This window comes from Dermochelys coriacea, chromosome 3, assembly GCF_009764565.3.
Source record: "Dermochelys coriacea isolate rDerCor1 chromosome 3, rDerCor1.pri.v4, whole genome shotgun sequence".
Lineage (NCBI taxonomy): Eukaryota > Metazoa > Chordata > Testudines > Dermochelyidae > Dermochelys > Dermochelys coriacea.
In genome coordinates, this window is record NC_050070.1 from 161,790,632 (window position 1) to 161,814,473 (window position 23,842).

At 40.3% G+C, this 23,842-nt stretch overlaps 1 protein-coding gene across 6 annotated transcripts in view; it reads left to right on the top strand.

The window, feature by feature from the left end:
• SUSD4 (sushi domain containing 4) overlaps positions 1-23,842 on the top strand; it is a 122,072-nt gene that overhangs the window by 57,655 nt on the left and 40,575 nt on the right. For all 6 annotated transcript variants that reach the window (XM_038395826.2, XM_038395829.2, XM_038395830.2 and 3 more), the window contains exon 3: positions 18,720-18,932. In XM_038395826.2, coding sequence (XP_038251754.1) covers positions 18,720-18,932 — 213 coding nt within the window. The remainder of the gene's footprint in view (positions 1-18,719; positions 18,933-23,842) is intronic.

Consider the following 23,842-nt stretch of genomic DNA (forward strand, 5'->3'; position numbering starts at 1 on the left):
CGTTACAACTGGAATTCAACCAGCCAAGCATCTACAGAGACTTATTTCTACCCCTTTGTCATTGTAGGAACTATGCCCTTAATGCTTTACAAACATCCTATCAAACAGGTGCCTGTTTCAGAGTGCCTGGAAGGTCATCAAATTTGGGCTATTTTGAACCAAGTGGGGAAGAGAGTTGCAGAGTCATAAAAACATAAGATTAAGTGTGCTGTGTCAGACCCAGGGTCCATCTATCCAGTATCCCGTCTTCTGACGGTGACCAATGCCAGATGCGGCAGAGGGAATGAACAGAACAGGGAAATTATTAAGTAATCCATCCACTGATGTCCAGTCCCAGCTTCTAGCAGTTAGAGGTTTAAGGACACCTAGACAATGGGGTTGTGTCCCTGACCATCTGGGCTAATAGCCATTGGTGGACCTATCCTCTGTGAACTTATCTAATTCTTTTTGAACTCAGTTATACTTTTGGCCTTCACAACATCCCTGGCAGTGTGTTCCACAGTGTTCTGTGCGCTGTGTGAAGAAGTACCTCCTTATGTTTGTTTTAAACCTGCTACCTATTCATTTCATTGGGCGACCGCTGGTTCTTCTGTTATGTGAAGGGGTAAATAACACATCCTTATTCGCTTTCTCCATAGCATTCATGATTCATGATAGACCTCTATCCTATCCCTCTTGCCTGTCTTTTTTTTTTCTAAGATGAGCAGTCCCCTTCTTTTTAATCTCACATCTTTTTAATATGGAAACTGTTCCATACTCAATCATTTTTGTTGCCCTTTTCTGTATCTTTTCCAGTTCTAATATCTTTTCTGAAAAGGAGCAACCAGACCTGCATGCAGTAGGCATACCGTGGATTTATATAGTGGCATTATGATATTTTCTCTTATTATCTCTCCCTTTCCTAATAGAAGTCTCTGGGATGGCCATTGGGATAGTTGATTCCCTTTTAATGGACCATAAACACGTCTGGCTTGTACTGATGTAAATCTGTCTTACTGGGTGCTCCTTTGCTGCCACTGAAAGACTGGCTATGGGCATCTTGCACCCTCCCAACATATTTCAGTCTCACACACGGAGTAATACTTCATAACTTCAGATACAATGGTAACCCACACAATTCAACAGGATAGTAATGTTCAGCAATCATGACTTCTCAAATGATACCTCAAGGCATACTTTGTACAAAACATATCGTATCACAGTGGTGAATATGGGGGTTTTAGGATGCTATTTTGAGGTAGTGTCTCAGTGGTAACAGCTAATTTAGACCCCATCATTTTGTATGTATAGTTAGAATTATTTTTTCCAATATGCGTAACTTTGCACTTATTAATATTGAATTTAATCTGCCATTTTGTTTCCCAGTCACTCAGTTTTGTGAGATCCCTTTGTATCTCTTTACAGTCAGATTTGGACTTGACTAGCTTGAGTAAATTCGTATCATCTGCAAAGTTTGCCTCCTCACTGTTCACTCCCTTTTCTGAATCATTGATGAGTATGTTGAACAGCACAGGTGCAGTAAGGGTCCTCGGAGGACCCCACTATTTACCTCTTTTCAGTGTGAAAACTGGCCATTTATTCCTATCTTTTGTTTCCTATCTTTTTGCCAGTTACTGAACTATGAGAGGACCTTCCCTCTTATCCCATGATGGCTTACTTTGCTTAAGAGTCTTTCTCAAAGTCTTTCTGAAAGTTCAGTACCATATATTAACTGGATGACCCTGGTCCAATGCTTGTTGACACCCTAAAATAATTCTAATAGATTAGCGACACATGATTCCCTTTACAAAAGCTGTGTTGACTGTTCCGTAACATATTGTGTTCATCTATGTGTCTGATAATTCTGTTCTTTACTGTACTTTCAGCCAGTTTGCCTGGTACTGAAGTTAGGCTTACCAGCCTGTAATTGCCAGGATCACCTCTTGAATATTTTTAAAAATCAGCATTACATTAGCTATTCTCCAGTCACTTGGTATGGAGGCTGATTTAAGCGGTAGGTTACATACTGCAGTTAATTGTTCTGCAATTTCATAGTTGAGTTTCTTCAGAACTGTTGGGTGAATACCATCTGGTCCTGGTGACTTATTACTGTTTAATTTTTTCAGTTTGTTCACAAACCTCCTCTACTGACACCTCAGTCTGGGTCAGTTCCTCAGACTTGCCCCCCTTAAAAAGAATGTCTCAGGTATGGGAATTGGTCTCGGATCCTCTGCAGTGAAGACTAATGCAAAGAATTCATTTAGTTTCTCTGCAATTACCTTGTCTTCCTTGAGTGTTCCTTTAGCACCTCAATTGTTCAGTGACCCCACTGATTGTTCGGCAGGCTTCCTTCTTCTGGTGTACTTACAAAAATTGATTTTTTTATCTTCTGTTTGTTGCTCTGCCTAATTATATTTTTACACTTGACTTGCCAGAGTTTATGCTCCTTTCTATTCTCCTCAGTAGGTTTAGATTTCCAATTTTTAAAGGAGGCCTTTTTGCCTCTAACTTCTTCTTTTGACTCTGCTCTTTAGCCATGGTGGCATTTTTTGATCTTTTTCCTGTTTTTTTTCTTTTTATTTGGGGTATAAATTTAGTGTTTCTATTATGGTGGGTTTTAAAAAGTTTCTGTGCAGTTTGCACTTATTTTCACTCTTGTAATCTTCCTTTTAATTTTCATTTAACGAGCTTCCTCATTTTTGTGTAGTTCTGCTTTTTGAAGTTAAATGCCATTGGGGCAGACTTCTTTGGTATTTTCCCCCTACAAGAATTTTAAATGTAATTACATTATGAGCGCTGTTACTGAGCGGTTCAGTTACATTCATCGATGTGACCAGATCCTGTGCTTCACTTGGGATTAAATCACAAATGGGCCTTTCCCCTTATGGGTTCCAGGACAAGCTGCTCCAAGAAGCAGTCATTAACAGTGCAGTAGAAATTTTCATCTGTGTCCCATCCTGAGGTGACATGTATCCTGCCAATATGGGTATAGTTGAAATCCCTATTATTATTGGGTTTTCTGATTTTGTTTGTAACCTCTCTAATCTCCCTGAGTATTTCACAATCACTGTCATGATTTAAATCACTAGTCAGGAAAACTCAATTTAATCATGGATTTCAACATAAAGGTGCATTCTTGTTGGTTGTTATAACCTTAATACATATTCTTCACAACTCAGCGATAGATGACATAGATGAGACCCAAACTAGGTCCCTTTTACAGCCTGCTGCCATTATAGGTTTTCCCTTCTAGTGAGAGAATGGTATGGTAGATCTCAAATCAATGAAGGCTACACTCCGAAAGACTTCAAGACTTCTGGAATATGCTGCTCAAACAGTTTCACTTTTGTTTCTACTGCCCGTCCCTCCCTTCTCACATTTATCTCCAGACTTCTCCTTTTCCAGATCTATTCCGCCCCCAACAATCTTCTATTCTTTGAACTTCTTGAAACTTTTTCTAGAGAGAGGTAAGGGATTGACTCCATGTACACCAATTTGCAGAGGGACAATAGAGTTGAGAACTGTTGTTTCTCATCTCTATATATTATTTATTTTAAAACATTTTTGCTGTTAACAAACGTGTTACCTCTGGAGACACAAATCCACAGTCTGAGAACTGCAAAATTAAGCACATCTGATGGTATCTTCTAGACTGAGCACTGAGTCCCATTGGATAGATAGAAAGATTAACCTAAATAATCTATACAGAAGCCTCTGGAACCCCATAAGATTGGGTCCCTAATCCATGAACTATTGGAACTCATTTACAAAACTTTTCTTAAACATTACATTAATATATTGTCTCATACTATATAATTAGAATTTATAATCCCTATTCTATGATGAGATATCTTTGAGCTATAATAGTTTTTTTCCTCAAAAAGCATTTTATAAAAAAAATCTGATTTAAATAAAAAAATCATTTCTTTTAAATTTAATTTAATTTTTTTTTAAAATAATTTGATTTTTACCCACCTTGGGAAGGAGGGTCCCAACTATGGGATCATTTTCCTCTGTTCCAGCTTGTTGATGATCTTCTTCCCCAAGACTACATCCTTTTGAACAGCACAGAGGCGATCAGATTGTGAGTAGGACTGCTCTAGGTGTCCGAGAAAGCTCTTTCAGAGAACATCCTGCCAGCTGCCCCTTCTCTTTTGTAATGAGGGAGAATCCAGCTTGGGTGTCCCTGTTGATTGCAGCTTTGGCAGTGTGGCCTGCGAAGAGAGGCAATCACTCAGGTAAACTGATCACAGACAATTTAAGGTGTTGTGGGGACATGTAAATATCTTGCTAGGCCAGCTACAACAAGATGCGAATGCCTGTTTTCACTTTCAGGTGACATTGTAATTAAGAAGTGGGCAGCAGTATCTCCCATAAATGTAAACAAACTTGTTTCTCTTTGCAATTGGCTGAACAAGAAGTAGGACTGAGTGGACTTGTAAGAGCTCAAGTTTTACATGGTTTTGTTGAGTGCAGTTATGTAACAAAAACGTCCTACATTTGTAAGTCTCACTTTCATGACAAAGAAATCACACTACAGTATTTGTATGAGGTGAATTGGAAAATACTATTTCTTTAATCATTTTTACAGTGCAAATATATGTAATAAAAAATACTAAATTGAGCACTGTACACTTTGTATTCTGTGTTGTAATTGAAATCGATATATTTGAAAATGTAGAAAAACATCCAAAATATTTAATAAATTTCAATTGGTATTCTATTGTTTAAGTGTGATTAATTTTTTTAATCACTATTTTTTTAATCACATGAATTATTAATTAATTGACAGCCCTAATAATAATTAATATATCCCCAGTCCATTTAAGGATCAAACATTCTCTCGTGGCTTATTGCCTCACTTCTGCAGTTTTTGTGTCTTCATTTTGTGTTGTGCTTGGGAGGTTTTGGTGCCTGTGGATTGCATTGCACAGTGGTTCCTTATTTTTCTGCCACCCCACTGTAGGGTTATGTGAAGGAAATTGTTGCGTAATAATCTTTGTTTTACAGATCAGTTTGTGGTTTAAGCCAACTCTTCACTCCCCCAGAGTGTGTTTGCTATTCTGCTTCTCCTGCATAGTAATTGGAACACCTGCCTTTCTTTCAGTGGCTTGTTACGCTGTTTTCGATAAGGTTGTACAGTGTGAGAAGCAAGAACCCTCAACAACGTTGTGAGCTGGGATGCACTCTGGAAGAATAGCAGATGAGATTGGGAATCATGTCTCAAGCAGGGCTGGGTTTCACAGAGCTGCTGATGCCTTGAGGAAGTCCAAATAATAGTGATTTAAGGGATTGGAGAGAGGCTACGTTTTAGCAGGGATTTCACTTATGAAATTACAGGTTTATAGTTCATTTCACTTCACCAAGGGAAGATGCTATAAGCAGATCCTTCTTTTTCTGTAGTGTTAAGCAGATGCTTCAATTAACGTCACTGATTATGAAGAAGCATAAATAGCCTGAGGCACAGAACTCTGTATGGTAAAACAGAGGCACTTAGGGTACTGATTGTTAAAGGGACAGAAATGACTTTCTTTTTTCTTTTCAAGAGACAAACGAGCCCTCAGCATGTTTGCACTTGTGGCCTCTTCTTGTGGTTTGACTTAAGGTAATGCTGCAGCACACACAGATTGCTTTTCAGAAGTGTGAGCTGGGGATCCAGTCCCACTGTAAGCCACAAAGTCTCTGCTTTGACACTGTAGAAAGACATCGAAAAGACCAGCGAATTTGGTAAGCCCAAAGATTAAAGTACGGGGTTGAGGGAAACCCACATTCCAACTTAATGTTACAGCCGAAGAGAAACACTGCAAATTTACATAGCACCCCTCCATCCTTCTAAAATCATAACAAATTGAAATACAAGCTTTGACAAGGGATTGCTTCATCCAGCACTGACATGCAGCCACCTTTGGGATGACATGCATCAGATGTTTAACAATGTAATATTACACAGCAGTTTGGAAGGGAAGGAATCTGCCATCTGCAGATTAGAAATCAGATCACCAGTAGCATGATCTGGAAATCTTGAGTTCCTGGGATCGAGGATGGATGGACTCTAATTTAGAGCTGTGGAATATGGGAGGGAAGAAGATGGAAGAAACGGGATGAGGAAGGGTGACTGCAGAAAGGAACATTCAGAAAAGGATGAGATGAAGTGTGAGGAAACATTCTTTAGATATCTGACATTTTAGGTCTTATCTAAAATTCAACCATGTTGAAAATAATTTTCTTTGATCACTGATTTATTCTTGATTTTGCTTCCTAACTTACTCGAGTACTTGGGTGCTACCTGGAATGTTCCTAACAGTTGAGATAAAATTATGGTTGCCAACATTACATTTCAAAAATAAGGGACTGTTTTCTTAGCATCCCCACCCCAGCCTGCCTCCCCATATTATTATTATTATTATGAATAATAATAAATAACAAGCCGTACTCTCATTCACAAGGGGAATTTCTATCCGCTTTATGCAGCACTCAGCAGCTTGTTGTACAGAGATAAAAAAAAAAATATTTAGGGCTGTCAAGCGATTAAAAAATAAATCGCAATTAATCACACGATTAAAAAGTTGTTGTGTTTAATCTCACTGTTAATAAGAGAATACCATTTATTTAAATATTTTTGGATGTTTTCTACATTTTCAAATATATTGATTTCAATTACAACATAATGCAAAGTGTACAGTGCTCAATTTATATTTTTTGATTACAAGTATTTGCACTGTAAAAAAACAAAAGAAATCATATTTTTCAATTCACCTAATACAAGTACTGTAGTGCAATCTCTTTAACATGAAAGTTGAACTTACAAATGTAGAATTTTTTTAAACTGCATTCAAAAATAAAACAATCTAAAAATTTTAGAGCCAGCGAATCCACTCAGTCCTACTTCTTGTTCAGCCAATCACTCAGACAAACAAGTTTGTTTGCATTTGCAGAAAATAATACTGCCTGCTTCTTGCTTACAATGTCACCTGAGAGTGAGAACGGGCATTCTCATGGCACTGTTGTAGCCAACGTCTCAAGATATTTACGTGCCAGATGCACTAAAGGTTCATATGTCTCTTCATGCTTCAACCACCATTCCAGGGGACATGCATCCATGCTGATGATGGGTTCTGCTCAATAACGATCCAAAGCTGTGCAGACTGACACATGTTCATTTTCATCGTCTGAGTCAGATGCCACCAGCAGAAGGTTGATTTTCTTTTTTGGTGTTTTCGGTTCTGTAGTTTCTGCATTGGAATGTTTTTTTTTACTCTTTTAAGACTTCTGAAAGCATGCTCCACACCTTGTCCCTCTCAGATTTTGGAAGGCACTTTGGATTCTTAAACCTTGGGTCGAATGCTGTAGCTATCTTTAGAAATCTCACATGGTACTGTGATGGGTTGGATCACGGAAACCTCCTTGGGAACTGCCAACTGATGTGCTAAGACTACTTCTAACCCATTTTCCCTGCCATCATGGGACTTCAGTGTCCTGCCTGGTTTGAGCCAGACCTGCTAGTCTGCTACAAACCCAGACCCCCAGGTCTGAACCACATCCCCCAGAAGCTGCAGCCTTAATTGAAAACGGCTTAAGAAGTGTTCCTGTCTCCAACACCCAGATGCCCAGTTCCCAATGGAGACCAAACTCCAAATAAATCCGTTTTACCCTGTATAAAGCTTATACAGGGTAAACTCATAAATTGTTCACCCTATATAACACTGATAGAGAGGTATGCAAGCTGTTTGTGCCCCCCCCCACAAGGTATTAATAATACTCTGGGTTAATTAATAAGTAAAAAGTGATTTTATTAAATAGAAAAAGTAGGATTTAAGTGGTTCCAAATAATAACAGATAGAACCAAGTGAATTACCAAGCAAAAGAAAATAAAACACTCAAGTCTAAACCTAATACAGTAAGAAGCTGAATACAGATAAAATCTCACCCTGAGATTTTTCCAATAAGCCTCTTTTACAAACTAGCCGCCTCCTAGTCTGGGTCTAGCAATCACTCACACCCCCGTGGTTACTGTCCTTTGTTCCAGTTTTTTCAGGTATGTTTTGGGGGTGGAGAGGCTATCTCTTGAGCCAGCTGAAGTCAAAATGGAGGGGTCTCCCAGGGGTTTAAATAGACTTTCTCTTGTGAGTGGACACCCCTCCCTCCCCCTATGTAGAATCCCAGTACCAGATGAAGTTTTGGAGTCACATGGGCAAGTCACGTGTCCATGCATGACTGAGTTCTTTACCAGCCAAGCCACATTCCTGGAAAGCTCAGACATGGATTGGTGTCTCCAAGTTTATTGTAGGCTTAAGTGTTTCTTGATTGGGCACTTACTGAGAATAGTCTTTTCTCAGGAAGCTGACCAACTGCTTCACTGAGTTTATTTAAAATTAAACAAGTACATAGCCAATATTCATAACTTTGAATACAAAAATGATACATGAATACAAATAAGATGAATGTATTCAGTAGATCATAACCTTTGCAGAGACATGTTACATGGCATATGTAGCATAGAACATATTCCAGTTATGTCATATTTACATTCATAAGCATATTTCCATAAAACATTATGGGGTTCAATGTCACAGGTACCTTCTTTGCATTTTGTGAAATCTGCAGTGAAAGCGTTCTTAAAATGAACAATATATGCTGGGTCATCATCTGAGACTGCTATAACATGAAATATATGGCAGAATGCGGGTAAAACAAAGCGGGGGACATACAATTCTCCCCCAAGGAGTTCAGTCACAAATGTAATTAATGCATTCTTTTTTTGAGCGTCATCAGTATGTATAGAAGCATGTCCTCTGGAATGGTAGCCAAAGCATCAAAGGGCATACAAATGTTTAGCATATCTGGCACGTAAATACCTTGCAATGCCGGCTACACAAGTGCCATGCCAATGCCTGTTCTCACTTTTTGGTGGCATTGTAAATAAGAGGGCAGCACTATCTCCTGTAAATGTAAACAACCTTATTTGTCTTAGCAATTGGCTGAACAAGAAATAAAACTGAGGGCTCTGTGTAGGCTTGTAGGCTCTGAAGTTTCACAGTTTTGTTTTTGAGCTCAGTTATGTAACACAAAAAATTTGACATTTGTAAATTGCATTTTCACAACCAAAAGATTGCACTACTGTACTTGTATGAGGTGAATTGAAAAAATACTATATCTTGTTTATCATTTTTACAGTGCAAATATATGTAATCTAAAATAATATACACTTTGATTTCAATTATAACACCAAACACAATATATATGAAAATGTAGCAAATATTTAATAAATTTAAATTGGTATTCTATTGTTTAACAGTGCAATTAAAACTGATTAATCATGATTACATTTTCAGTTAATCGCACGAGTTAACTGTGATTAATCGACAGCCCTAACAATATTATTGTGATAAGGGATGTCCCTTGTGATAAGGGACTATTGACAATCCTAGATTAAATGTCCCAGGATATCCTAATAGTTTACTCCAGTGGGGACATGTGCTACATTTATTTTTATCAAAGAGTAATCTGCCATTTTTACAGGCCTCATAAAGTCTGCATTAGGAAGCAATTGCCCGTGAATGGAGATGTCTATGTTAAGGAGTGTCCCTATAAAAAGCTTTAAAACATGGAGCAGATCCTATCCTGAGGTGTTCTAACAATATCTAGCAGAGGGATTTCCAGAAGGTGAGCAATTTTGAGGGTAGCTAAAATTCTGGTTCAAAATTGAACTTGGTTTGGAAACTTCCAGACCTCTGAGATAATTGACTTCTGCTTTTTCAGGCTTTTCATCATGAACAAGATGAATCATTATATTACAGACAATTTAAAATGTAGAATTTCGGTAGCACAGTCATTTCAAATGGATTATAATGGTTCATTATCTACCCAAAACAGAGCTGCTTTTTTTAGTCTTCTGATTGATTTTTTTTTTCATCATATTTTTACCCTGACAATACAAAAGTAATTTAGATAGAATGAACCTGAATAAAATGCTCTCTCGAACATGCTGTCTTATCCATGTTGGGAGAACTGTTATAGCTCTATGATCACAGTTTGGTACAGTAGTAAAATGCAGCCTATAGCAAAAACCCCTTCTGCATCAGGGATGCATCTTACTGCTGCCAAGTAATTTCCTCACCCCTGAGCTACAGCAGAATGTGTTATAGGGCTGTCAATTAATCGCAGCTAACTCACCTGATTAACTCAAAATTAATCACAATTAAAAAATTAATCACTATTAATTTCAATTGCAATTAATCAAATATTTTTGTTTTCTACATTTTCAAATATATTGATTTCTATTACAACACAGAATATGAAGTGTATAGTGCTCACTTTATATTTTTATTAAATTTGCACTGTAAAAATGATAAACAAAAGAAATAGTACTTCTCAATTCACCTCATACAAGTACTGTAGTGCAATCTATTTATCATGAAAGAGTAACTTACAAATGTAGATTTTTTTTTTGTTACATAACTGCACTCAAAAACAAAACAATGTAAAACTTTAGAGCCTACAAGTCCACACAGTCCTACTTCATTTTCAGCCAATCGCTAAGCCAAGCAAGTTTGTTTACATTTATGGAAGATAATGCTGCCTGCTTCTTATTTACAATGTCACTTGAAAGTGAGAACAGGCATTTGCATGGCACTTTTGTAGCTGGCATTGCAAGGTATTTACGTGCCAGATATGCTAAACTTTCATATGCCCTTTCATGCTTTGGCCACCATTCCAGAGGACATGCTTTCATGCTGCTGATGCTCGTTAAAAAATATGTTAATTAAATTTGTGACTGAATTACTTGGGGTGGGGGAGAATTGTATGTCTCCTGTTCTGTTTTACCTGTATTCTGCCATATATTTCATATTATAGCCATCTTGGATGATGACCCAGCACATGTTCGTTTTAAGAACACTTTCACAGCAGATTTGACAAAACACAAAGAAGGTACCAATGTGAGATTTCTAAAAATAGCTACAGCACTTCTTCCAAGGTTTAAGAATCTGAAGTGCCTTCCAAAATCTGAGAGGACGAGGTATGGAGCTTGCTTTCAGAAGTCTTTAAAAGAGCAACACGCAGATGTGGAAACTATAGAACCCGAACCACCAAAAAAGAAAATCAGCTTTCTACTGGTGGCATCTGACTCAGATGAAGAAAACAAACATGCATCAATTGGCTCTGCTCTGGATCATTATTGAGCAGAATCTGTCAGCAGCATGGACACATGTCCCATGGAATGGTGGTTGAAGCATCAAGGAACATATGAATCTTTCGCACATCTGGCACGTAAATATCTTGCAATGTCTGCTGTAATAGTGCCATACAAATGCCTGTTCTCACTTTCAGATGATGTAAACAAGAAGCAAAGCAGCATTCTCTCCTGCAAATTGTAACCAAACTTGTTTGTCTGAGCGATTGGCTGAAGTTGGACTGAGTGGACTTGTAGGCTCTAAAGTTTTACACTGATTTATTTTTAATGCAGTTACTTTTTTGGTTCATAAATCTACATTTGTAAATTCAACTTTTATGATAGAGATTATACTACAGTACTTGTGTTAGGTGAATTGAAAAATACTATTTCCCTGTTTTTTTACAGTGCAAATATTTGTAATAAAAATATAAAGTGAGCACTGTACAGTTTGTGTTCTGTATTGTAATTGAAATCAATATATTTGAAAATGTAGAAAACATCCAAAAATTTAAATAAATGGTATTCTATTAACAGAATGATTAATCATGATTAATTTATTTAATCACTTGACAGTCCTAGTTATTACACCTAGGCCCTTGAGGTGCAACAATACGTAGACCTAACAAGTTGGATTAAAGATGGAGTTTTGATCCTGAGGGTGAAGGGTAGCTAGAATTTCATCCTTAATTCTGCAGTCTTTACTTCTGTGGGTTTAAATCAGAATAGTAACAACATTTAACATCATTATTGATGGTGCAACTTTACTGTTTATACTTTGGATTTCCCAAATAATTGGTGGAGATACCTTGGTGTAATTGAGATCAGAATCTGGCTCTGCATCTTACAATCATAAAATAAGAATTGGACATCGCAATTTTTTCCCTATTATGGTGGTGTGATGTTGCTCCCCATAATGCTTTATAGAAGTATGCTTGGTTGAGTAGCAGCCGTGTTAGTCTGTATTCGCAAAAAGAAAAGGAGTACTTGTGGCACCTTAGAGACTAACAAATTTATTAGAGCATAAGCTTTCGTGAGCTACAGCTCACTTCATCGGATGCATGCATGAAGTGAGCTGTAGCTCACGAAAGCTTATGCTCTAATAAATTTGTTAGTCTCTAAGGTGCCACAAGTACTCCTTTTCTTTTTGAGAAGTATGCTTGTGAGTGTAAATATGACATAATTGGAATATGTTTTATGCTAGATATGCCGTGTAACATATTTTTGCAAAAGATGATCTACTGAATATATTTATGGTCTACTGAATATCCTATTTGTATGCAAATCTCATTTTTATATCTGAGGTTATGAGCATTGGCTCTACGCTTGTATTTAAAGTGTTTGCTATAGGAAGCATATAAGACAGATTTGGTCAACATAGTGTGAAGGGGTTATGCAAGTAATTGGGAGTACTTAACTAACAATGGACTTTGGGAGATGCCAATTCACATCTGAGCTTTCCTGGGAATGTTCAAACTAATGTAAAGAATGGCGTCTGCCTGCAAAAAGCTGAATCATTCATGGACATGTGACTTGCCCAGGTGGCTAGAGACCCCGTTTTGTGGCTGGGATGTTGCACGAGAGAGAATATAAAAGGCCCTGGGAAACCCCTCCATTTTGTCTTCAGCTGGCTCAAAAGATAGCCTCTCCACCCCAAAGAGATGCCTGAAAGAAACTGGAACAAAGGACAGTAACTACGGGGGGGAGAGGGAGGAGGTGAGTGATTTCTGGACCAGACTAGGAAGGAGTCTAGTGTGTCAAAGAAGCTTATTGGAACATCTCTGTGGGTGAGATTTACCTGCATTTAGTTTCCTACTGTATTAGGCTTAGACTTGTGTGTGTGATTTTATTTTGCATGGTAACTTACTTAGTTCTGTCTGTTATTACTTGGAACCACTTAAATCAGAGGTGGGCAAACTACGTCCCGCAGGCCACATCCGGCCTATGGGACCGTTCTGCCCGGCCCCTGAGTTCCTGGCCCGGAAGGCTGGCCCCTCCCCTGCAACCTCAACTCACTGCTCTGCCAGCGCAGTGCTCTGGGTTAAGGGGGGGGCTGCAAGCTCCTGGGGCAGTGCAGCTGCAGAGCCCGGCCTGACAAAGCCCTAGCTGGGATGATTTAACTGGGACTTGGTCCTGCTTTGAGCAGGGGGTTGGACTAGATGACCTTCTGGGGTCCCTTCCAACCCTGATATTCTATGATTCTATGATTCTATGACTCAGTGCCCTGTGCTGCACGGTGCCATGGCTGCCTCCAGCCGGGCAGTGCGGCTGTAGCACTACCAGCCACCGTGCTCCAGGCAGCAGTAAGGGGGCAGGGAGCAGAGGAGTTCGGGGCGGGGGTGTGGATGGGGGCGGGGCAGTCAGAGGGCAGGGAACAGGGGGTTGAATGAGGGCAGTGGTTCCAGAGGGCGGTCAGGGAGCAGGGAGGGTGGATGGGGCAGGGGTCCCGGGGGGGGCTTTCAGGAAGGGTTGGATGGGGCAACAGGGGGCAGTTAGAGGTGGGGGGTCAGGACGGTCAGGGAACGGGGGGGGGGGATGGGGATGGAGAAGAGGTCCTGGGGGGGCTGGGCCGGGCCAGGCCAGGCCACGCCTGGCTGTTTGGGGAGGCACAGCCTCCCCTAACGGGCCCTCCATACAATTTCTGAAACTTGATGTGGCCCTGAGGCCAAAAAGTTTGCCCACCCTGAATTAAATCCTACTTTTTATATTTAATAAAATCACTTTTTACTTATTAATTAACCCAGAGCAAGTAATTAATTCCTGGGGGAGCAAACAGCTGTGCATATCTCTCTATCAGCGTTAGAGAGTAAACAATTTATGAGTTTACCATGTATAAGCTTTATACCAAGTAAAATGGATTTATTTGGGGTTTGGACCCCATTGGGAGCTGGGTATCTGGGTGTTGGAGACAGGAGCACTTCTTAAGCTGTTTTCAGTTAAGGCTGCAGCTTTTGGGGGACGTGGTTCAGATCTGCGGTTGTCTGTAGCAGGCTAGCGTGTCTGGCCAACAATCAGGGTACTGAAGTCCGAAACTGCCAGGGAAAACGGGCTCAGAAGTAGTCCCAGCACATCAGGTGGCAGTCCCAAGGGGGTCTCTGTGACCCAACCCATCACAGGTGGGTCAGAGCCAGTTCAACGTAGCAAGAAAAACTCCAGTAAACAAAACAAAGGTTGCATTCCTTTCCTCTCCAGGGACTCCTCTAACAGTTTGCAAAGGAATGGAGTCATCCCTGGTTCTGAAATGATTTTTACTCTATTATGTACACTCTTCCCTGCTAGCCAAGACTTTTCTGTTGTAACCAAAAGGATTGTTTTTCATACTTGAAGCATCTTTGTGGTTCTTTTCCAAGATTTATCTTATGGGTCATGCTGAAAACTCTTGCCTGGTTTCATCATGCTGTAAAGTGATCAAAGCAAAGTTGTCAACTCTGTATAATGATATTGATGTTCATTTCATTTTTATAATGGGACAGTAATTTCACAGTGGCTGTTACTAATAAGTTAGCTTAGATGAAAAAGTGACACAATATAGTAAGAGGAAAGAAGACATGAAATATTGGAATGTTGTATATTGTATCAGAGACATACGTTTGTGCTCCTTCTATACAACAGCATAGAATGAAGCTTAACTAATTAGTTTGGGATCCCAGGTGGGAAATTTTATGCAAATTTTGGACATTTTTGGGGCGGAGAGATCAGAGTGGGGGCAGGAAGAGGCGGAGCAATGGTGGGGCCTCAGGGGAGGAGGGCAGAGCGGGGACAAGAAGAAGCAGAGCGAGGGCAGGGCCTTGGCTGAAGGGGCAGAGAAAATATTTAGAGTAAATTTGCCGTAATTAAATCCGCATAAGATGACCCCAATGTATAATTATACCCATAATAAAGGACAGTCATTATTTTGACTTTTTAAAGAAATTTGTGGAAGCAGTTTGACATTGTGACACTCTGCACCCCACATTCATTATAGTGGTATGATTATGAAACAGTCAGACACGATTTACAAAAACATCCATAATTCTCAGAGCAACCACTGCATAATATACCATCCCCCTGTAAAATCACTCCTGGGGTTAATTCCTTCATAAAAATGTAGGGAAATGCTATGAATTTCAAATTCAGGCAATGTTTTCTGTTTAGGCCCCCAGACTATAAATGAAGTTATGAAAAAAGAGAGGGTCAAATTCCAGTCCAGTTAAAGATACCAGAAACGCTCCTATTTTTCGTGGTTGGATTCTCACTTTTGGGTTTTGTACCAGGCTTGTTTTGAGAATTATACATGATGATGGGCTAAATCTTCAGCTGCTATGGAATAATACTTGGTACATCTGCTGCAGGGGGGAGAAAGGAGGGTTACACCGCCTTTTTCTGGGACAGCTCTGTCAAAACACAGAGTAGCCTCAGGGTTGTTCTAACTTGCAGCAGTTTGTAATGGCCCACTGGGGGCCATGATGTGGAGTGGGGGACTCCCCAGAATGTGTTGCACTCCAATCAAAGCCTGCCTTCCTTCCCTGTGCTGGGGTGAGGAGGCAGGAAGAAGTGGTATTGAACTGACTTTGCTGTTTTAAACCAGTTTTCTACCTCCCTTTGGTCTTTGAAGAAGCACAAAGGGACCTGAATGCTGACTGGGATCTGGCCCCATATTTTCAAAAAGCAGAATTACATGTAAGTAACTTCCCTCTGATTTAGGTGGAGCCAAGGTTTGGCCCAAATCTGCTGAGGATATTTTGGGGAATTATTGAAAAGAATTGTGGGTTTGGCTTTTATAATCTTTTTTTTAATTACTGGAATATAAATTTACTGTATTGCATAGGTAATCAGTCTGAGTGTTTCCTCCCTGTACCATGCCGCCACACCCTTCTTTTCTTCATTGACGAAAGAAACCAGAAATATTGTAGAGCAGCAACTGGATTATACTGCCTATATTACTGTGTAGCTTGCGGGAAATACTTTGAAGCAGGGGTTTGGGAAAGTTTCAGGGAATAAAATTCCACTTTCTCCTTGCTCTTCCAGTTCCCTCCTGGAAATTGCAGTGTGCGCACATTGTCTTCACACACAAATTTTGTCTGAGGTGTGGACATAGATTGAGATCAACATTTTTCCAAAAGTTCCTTGAGAGGAGTGAGAACCTTGAGTTGCAAGAGGTCATTGGAAAGGCGGCAGCAGACAGAGTACATAATTAGACTGCAGAAGAAGAAAACATTCCTGCCCCATGTACTCCAGGGTTTCATGATAAGAGGCCAGGGCAGCTGTAACTTTGTATACTTGGCTTTAACCAGTTCAGGAATATGCTTAAATTGCTTTTTCCTCCATACGTTGCATATGATCTGGGCACCATTGTATCCTTTGTCGCATGACTTCTGAACCAGGCAGTGTGCACATCTCTCCCTTGTACAGTTAGGAAGCTCCTTCAAGAGATGGCACACATTCTGCAACACTACCATTCACATTTAAATGATGCTAAAATTCAAGATATCCTTGGGTTTGGATGGAGTGTAAGGGCAGGTTCTTTGAGTATCCAATTGTATTTGGCCAGTTCTGCCTTCACAGATGCAATGTGTCGCCAACCAGTCTAGGGTTTAAATGAGCTCCTTCTCCCTGAGCAGATCTGCTGTTCCTGCGTGTGGACTGGGATATTTGTTTAGAGGTTGTTTTTACCCTCCCCTGCCCTTCAATAGGTTGGCTCTATGTGCAGGAGGCTGACACGCCCATGAAAATGGCACGACTTTTCTGGTCAGGTCCCAAAGAGAGACGAGACCACCTTCTTCTCCCCTGTATTGTCCAAGATATCTTCCAAGCCTCTCATCTTTTGCTGAGAGAGACCATGACTGGCCTCAGTTGGAGGGTTTTGCTTCTGTGGCTGGCAACATAAAGAGCTCTCTTTTTTGAATCTCAGGTAATGAGTTTAACCCCTCTTCATAACTACGACTTATATGAGGTGTATAACCCCGCCAGTGTAATGAATCCGTGGCTGCACAATCGTCGCATTTGTTAGAGTGGTGGAGACATGTGTACTGTATTTTGTGCAGTAGGTCCTGAGTTATATATTGTCTGTACTGTGTGTAGTTGGGGGAGGGGAGCCAGCCATGGATTTGTTTCACAGTATCATCACAGATGAGACTTAAGCTCCTGTGAATCTTTGATGGGATATGTAGGGTGAGAGGGGGATGGGAATATGTAGGGTGAGAGTCTGTGGCCTGTTCTGCTCCCCTTGTGCTTCTCCAGCAATGCAAGAGAAGTGGAGACTGGCTGCATCCCTCTAGCTGGGGTTCTTTGTGGCATAGGAGAACCCCCCAGGGTGTAGATCTAGTAGAGCCAGCTCCTACACAATTCCTACTGCAGCCCCTGGCGGATGGGGTCTGTTGGGAGTAGGGAAGTGGCTCCTGGGGGTGTTGTCAGCTGGTGGAATTCAAAGCAGCCACGGAGCCTGGACTGACTATACAGTGGAGGCACTGGAGGCTTACTGTGCAGGAAATTACTGAGGCCCTATGATACTTTTCTTTTAAAATCAAAACATCAAATCTATAGTTTGATGGTTTTCAAATTTTTCCAGGCATCCCTCCCATTGGCTGATTGCTCCCCTGCTGATCTTGTTGCAGAGCTGTTTGCTTTTTCATATGCATATTCAAATTCAGTACAACATTAAACCTTAGTTGTTTTTCAGCACAAAAAAAAGCAACATTTTGTGTAAGACACTGTATACTTTGTAGTGAGCTTGAAAAAGTGCTAGGCACTTATTTTGTGATTCCTGTCTGTCTGTCTGTTGATTAGTTAGTTCTCTGAAAGCAAATGTCTTAACATAGTTCCTCTTGGTGGTAACACCTGCTAGTGGTCCTCCACCAGGGTTTTACCAATATGTGAACTGACCCACAATCCAGCTTCATTGTGGGATCTCATTTACCCAACATAGAAAGTCACTTTTCCCTACATACTGACACTCCCCAAAATGCCTATTCTGCCCCCAGCCAGCTCAGCTCCTAGATTGGCACCTGATTCCTTGGATCGCAGCTAGACTTCATGTCCTCTATGCTTTCCTTTTCACTCTTCCTTCCCATTCTCCCCCCTTTCTCTTTTTCTGTTTCTTCCTCACTGCTTTCTTTGGGCTCTTCCAAATCACTCTGGTCCCCCAGCTCCTGTAATGAGCTACAGATAATGTTACCCTGCTTTGTTCCCTGCAGAAGTGTGAGTCAGGTCTTTATTGACTTTGATTAGATATTGAGTGGCTAGGCTGACATCGTTTCTACTTCTAGTTCAATAGGTGTGTGGCTGGGGGTATGAGCAGGGGCAGAGTACCTCAACACCTGGAATTTCCTACTGGAGATTGGGGGTGGGTCATTTCCAGTGGAGATGGGTGCCCTAGAATGCCCCAAGTGATGAGCTTACTGACCGGCATTAATAGGAGACTTAGTGGTTCCCATACGCTACAGGGATTGCGGTGGGTGATTTGTTGTCACTATCCTCCACTGGCTGTCGCTGTTTTCCAGAGCCTGTCAACATGGTGAATCCTAGAAAAAGGAAGACTGCAATTATTTGAGTAATATGTGAACATAATTGACTTACATGTTTGTTGACATAGGATTTGACGACCTCCATGCTTGTGCTGATCCTGGAGTCCCTGAACACGGATACAAGACACCCAGTGCAGGTGTTTTCTTTGAAAGCGCTGTAGTTCGGCTTCACTGTCAAGAAGGACACAGGCTTAAGGGTCCTTCAAAAAAGATTTGTGTGAGACATTTTAATGGCTCCTTGAGCTGGAAACCAAGCGATAAACCTGTGTGCCTACAAGAAGGTAAGTTAATTTTGTTTAAACATATCACGAACCTAAATTGTGATCATTTGCATACATACCATTATGTCTCCCTGCAGAGTGCAAAAGTCTGGAACCCGTTTCATAGGATTACATTCAATATGTTTTTTAATTTCTGAAAAGTTTTTATCCAGATAAATTAGCTAGAACATGCCTGTGTGTGTTGTCAGGGCAGGAACAGGGGAAGTAAATGAATCTTAGCCATGAAGGTAATAATGTCCTATTACAAATAGATTTATCACTGCTTTTGTCAAAACAGAGAGAGAATACTGCCATTGATAATAGTAACATTATTTATTACCATTACTGTTCAGTTAGTGATTCTTTCTGTAATACCTTACTATAAAAATATAGTTCATTTCTAATGATACTAAAGATGTATTTTAATCAGAGGCTTAAATCAATTATTATTTATTACATGTACATAGTTCATAATTAGAGGATGAAATAGGCAGAGCAATCAGTAGTTTATTGGTACTGTATGTTTACTTTTAAGGAATTCAGACATTCATGGGGTAAAACCAACATGATTTTTGTTACATTTTTAAACAGACCATATTTACATATATCTGGTTTTAAGTATTTGAGAAACTGCTACTTTTTCTTCTAAGATGTTTGATGGAAGCAGGATTAGACTATCAAACCACAAACATTAATTCTGGCCAAAAATGTGTCCAAGTAGTGCATACTATTCATTTCACCAAGTATATTAAAACTATCACTTCTTTCTACAATTGATTTATTTTTGTTCAGCAGAGATAGTATAAGCAAGAGACATAAAAAGTAACAGCCGGACTTAGTGTGGATGCTTTACCTCTATGAAGCTTTATAAATAATATTTAGCTGGGAGTGTTATCTCTCTATTATATTAAAAACCATGCGGCAGATCCTCAGCTGGTAAAGTCATGCTGATTGACTCCCACTGAACAACTAGTCCTGTGTATCTGAGAAGAATTTTTCTTCTGCTGTTTGTTTGTTTTTTTTTTTTTAACCTAACTGTATACCTGTTATGATTTAGGGCCTGCTTTTGCCCCCCTTAAAGTCAGTAGCAAATTAGCCATTGACTTCAGTGAGATCAGGGTCGAATTTTATTTGCTAAGGCTCCCTTCATATAAAAGAAGATAAAATACCATTAGCTAGATCTACACAAGGGTGTAGATCTGACTCAAAAGAAACAACTGAAGGCTATGTGACTAAGACTTAGCCCAAGGTGTACAATAACTGCAAATATATTGTGAGGGAAAACAACTTTTATATTTTGTCAGTTGTTATGAATCACATCTTCTAACCATGAAATGTACAGAGGCCTATGGTTTTGGATGGTAAAATTGTATCCTGGTGGCATGTTCTTTCTGAATCATAACTGAATCTTTTTGCAGTCACAGTCTGTTTCTGGTACTTTTTCTTTCAGTAAATCTTATTAATAGTATTGCTTGTTTGTTTTGTTTAAATTTTTAACAGGGTGACATGAGAGTTTTGCTTTGTTTCATTCCATTGGCAAAGCAGGAAATTACCACCTTCCTAGGACAATTCAATCCCATTTTGCTGTTTCTGAAAGAGACGCTTCTATTATACAATGTTTTGCACATTTCATGCTGTGGCAGAAATAATCTGTAGATCAGGGGCAGGCAAAACTTTTTGGCCTGAGGGCCGCATCGGGTTTCAGAAATTTTATGGAGGGCCGGTTAGGGGAGGCTGTGCCTCCCCAAACAGCCAAGCGTGCTCTGCCCCCGCCCTCTATCTGACACCCCCCCGCTTCTCGCCCCCGTCGGCTTCTCCGGGATCCCTTCCCCATCCACCCCCCCGCTCTCAGTCCCCTGACTGCCCCTGGAACCTTCACTCCTGACTGCCCTCCTCTCATTCCTGACTGCCCCCCCAGGGCCCCTACTCCATTTCCCCCACCCATCCCTGACTGCCCCCAGAACCCCTGCCCCAACTGCCCCCTGCTGCCCCATTCAACCCTCCTCTCCTTTCTGACTACCCCCTGGGACCCTTGCCCCCATTCAACCTTCCTGTTCCCCTCCTTCTGACCACCCCGATCCCTGTTCACACCCCTAGCCACTGACCATGCCCCGAACTCCCCTGCCCTCTATCCAACCCCCCTGCCCTCTTACCGCACTGCCTGGAGCACTGGTGGCTGGCAGCACTACCGCCAGGCTGCCCAGCTGGAACCAGCCACGCACTGCGCAGCACAGATCACCGGGTCAGGCCAGGCTCTGCAACTGCGCTGCCCCAGGAGCTCGCAGCCCCACCGTCCAGAGCATTGCGCCCGCAGCACAGTGAACTGAGGCTGCAGGGGAGGGAGGATAGCAGGGGAGGGGCCGGGGCTAGCCTCCCAGGCCAGGATCTCAGGGGCTGAGCAGAATGTGGCCCGTGGGCCTTAGTTTACCCACCTCTGCTGTAGATATAGCAGAGTAAAATAGCAGTAACTTTTTTGTTTTAACTTTACTGTCTTATCACCAGCAAAATAGTTACAAAGAAAAAATCTGCCACATTTTAACAGCACGTGTGTGTAATGTTCACATGCTTGCATATTTCATTCACCTGGCATTGACATCCATACTCTCTAACCAAATGAGTGCTGGTGGAAAAAATGAAAATGGAACGACAATAGAAACTATTATGTTTAAAATTAGCAGTAAAACTAGGGGAAAAAGACAAGTTCTTCTAAACACTTTTTTTTTTTTTTTTTAGACATTGCTAAGTGTTTGCTTGGGGCTTCTGCACATCTCTGAGCCAATATATGTGTGTCACTTGTTGTAACTATTACGCTGAGCATTAATGAGTTTTTTATTGTGTTCACACACAAACAGTTTATTAGAATCCATGGATGAAATTCTGCCCCCATAGAAGTCAATGGCAAAACTCCCATTAAGTTTATTGCGGGGTCAAGATTTCACCCCATGTGTAAGGGATGGTAATGTGATGGGCTGAGTGCCCAACAATCTCACCAGAAGCGATCATTTAACTTGCACCATTGGGCATTGCATAGCATTGCCTGGCAAGGCCTTAATCCAGCAAAACACTTAAGCATATGATTCACTGTGAACACATGACTACTCGTGTTTAGAGTTTTTGGATTGGGTGCTTTTTTGGATTGGGACCCAAGAGAGTAAGGCCCTGATTCAGGAAAGCAGCTAAACATATGCTTAAATACTTTACTGGTTAGGGATGCTTTCCTGAATTGGGGTCTAAATACCGTACTACCAAAATAAATTAAAAATAGTTAGCAATAGAAAAGCGATTTAGATCATATAGTTCATCCCCCTGCTAATGCATTATATAGTCCCTGATTCAGAAAAGCACTTAAGTGCATGCCTAACTTTAATCGGTGGGATTTAAGCAATTGTATACATGCTTTCCTGAATAGGAGCCTTGGTCACGAAGCAGAAGAATTGTAGATTGATAGGCGATATAGTAGCATGGCACATTTGAAGTGTAGTTGGGAAGGAGTTGGAACACCTTTTTGGGTTCTCCTGGCACCTGTCAGAGGTTTAGTGACTTACATAAAAGTCTGCATCTCAGACAATTTCTTCTTTAATGATATGTGTAGAAATTTGAAGCAATTAGTGGCGAAGCAGGCTTTTAATATTTTAACATACATAATAACCCATCAGAAGGTGAAATAATCTGTGTTACAAGCAGTACTTGACTGTTAAAGACAGATGCTGTTTGTTATATTGCCACTATGCCTTATGTAAATTTCAGGTACTACCATCTGGATCATTAAAATAGCTGTTTTTAATATGACCAACATTAGAAAACTTGAGCATTAAAAACCATTAACATATCAGTTATTTGCTAGAACAATGTAAAATTTATATTTGCTCTATAATTTCAGGTATTAATGCTATTTAAAAGACTATGAAATAGATTCATAGATACTAAGGTCAGAAGGGACCATTCTGATCATCATCATGAAATGTCCATCTATATAAAAGTTCTTAATTTAAAAATGAGTAAGCTTACCAGGAGATTTTCAGTCAGTTGATTTGATTTGATTCCATTTCCTGTTAAGGTGCAGATGATCTTAAGTGTCATTGCAAGGACAAAGTCGCACAGCACAACTATATACATGATAAATGTACTTCTCAAAAATCTGTTTACTTACAGTTATAGTCTCATATTGCTCTACGGTGTGTGATGCATGCAACTTCTAATGGGGTTATGCACGTAAATCCTGAGGCATCAAGGTGAGAATTCCGTATTTACTGTTTAAGAATAAGTGACATGTTTTTTACACCATAATCTTCTCCCACGGCAATACGTGGCTGCTGAAACTACCAGACTACTTGGAACAAGAGCTACCTCCTTTCAGGCTGAGTCTACAGTTACACAGTCCACTTGAGGATGCTCTATTGTCCTATGGGCTGAACTCTCTCACTCCCACTCTCCAAGGCTGTTTGTTACTGTTGAGTTCTTTCACTGCCCAGCTGTCCCCAGGGGAGAAAGGATGGCCTTGTGGTTAACTCAAGAAATATAGGTTCAGTTTCCACTTTTGCCACAGACTTCCTGTGTGACCTTGGACAAATGATTTAATCTCTCTGTGCCTCTGTTCCCCATCTGTGAAATAAAGATAATATGTTCTTCCTCCCATCTTTTTTCTGTCTTGTCTATTTAAATTGCAAGCTCTTCAGATCTGGGACTGTCTCACTGTTGGTCATATTAAAAACAGCCATTTTAATGATCAGATGGCAGTATTTGAAATTTACATAAGGCATAGTGGCAAATATAACAATCAACATCTATCTTAAACAGTCAAGTAGTGCTTGTAACACAAAGATTTCATCTTTTGATGGGTTATAATGATGTATGTTAAAATATTAAAAGCCTGCTTCATCACTAATTGCTCCAAATTTCTATACATATTATTAAAGAAGAAAATGTCTGTC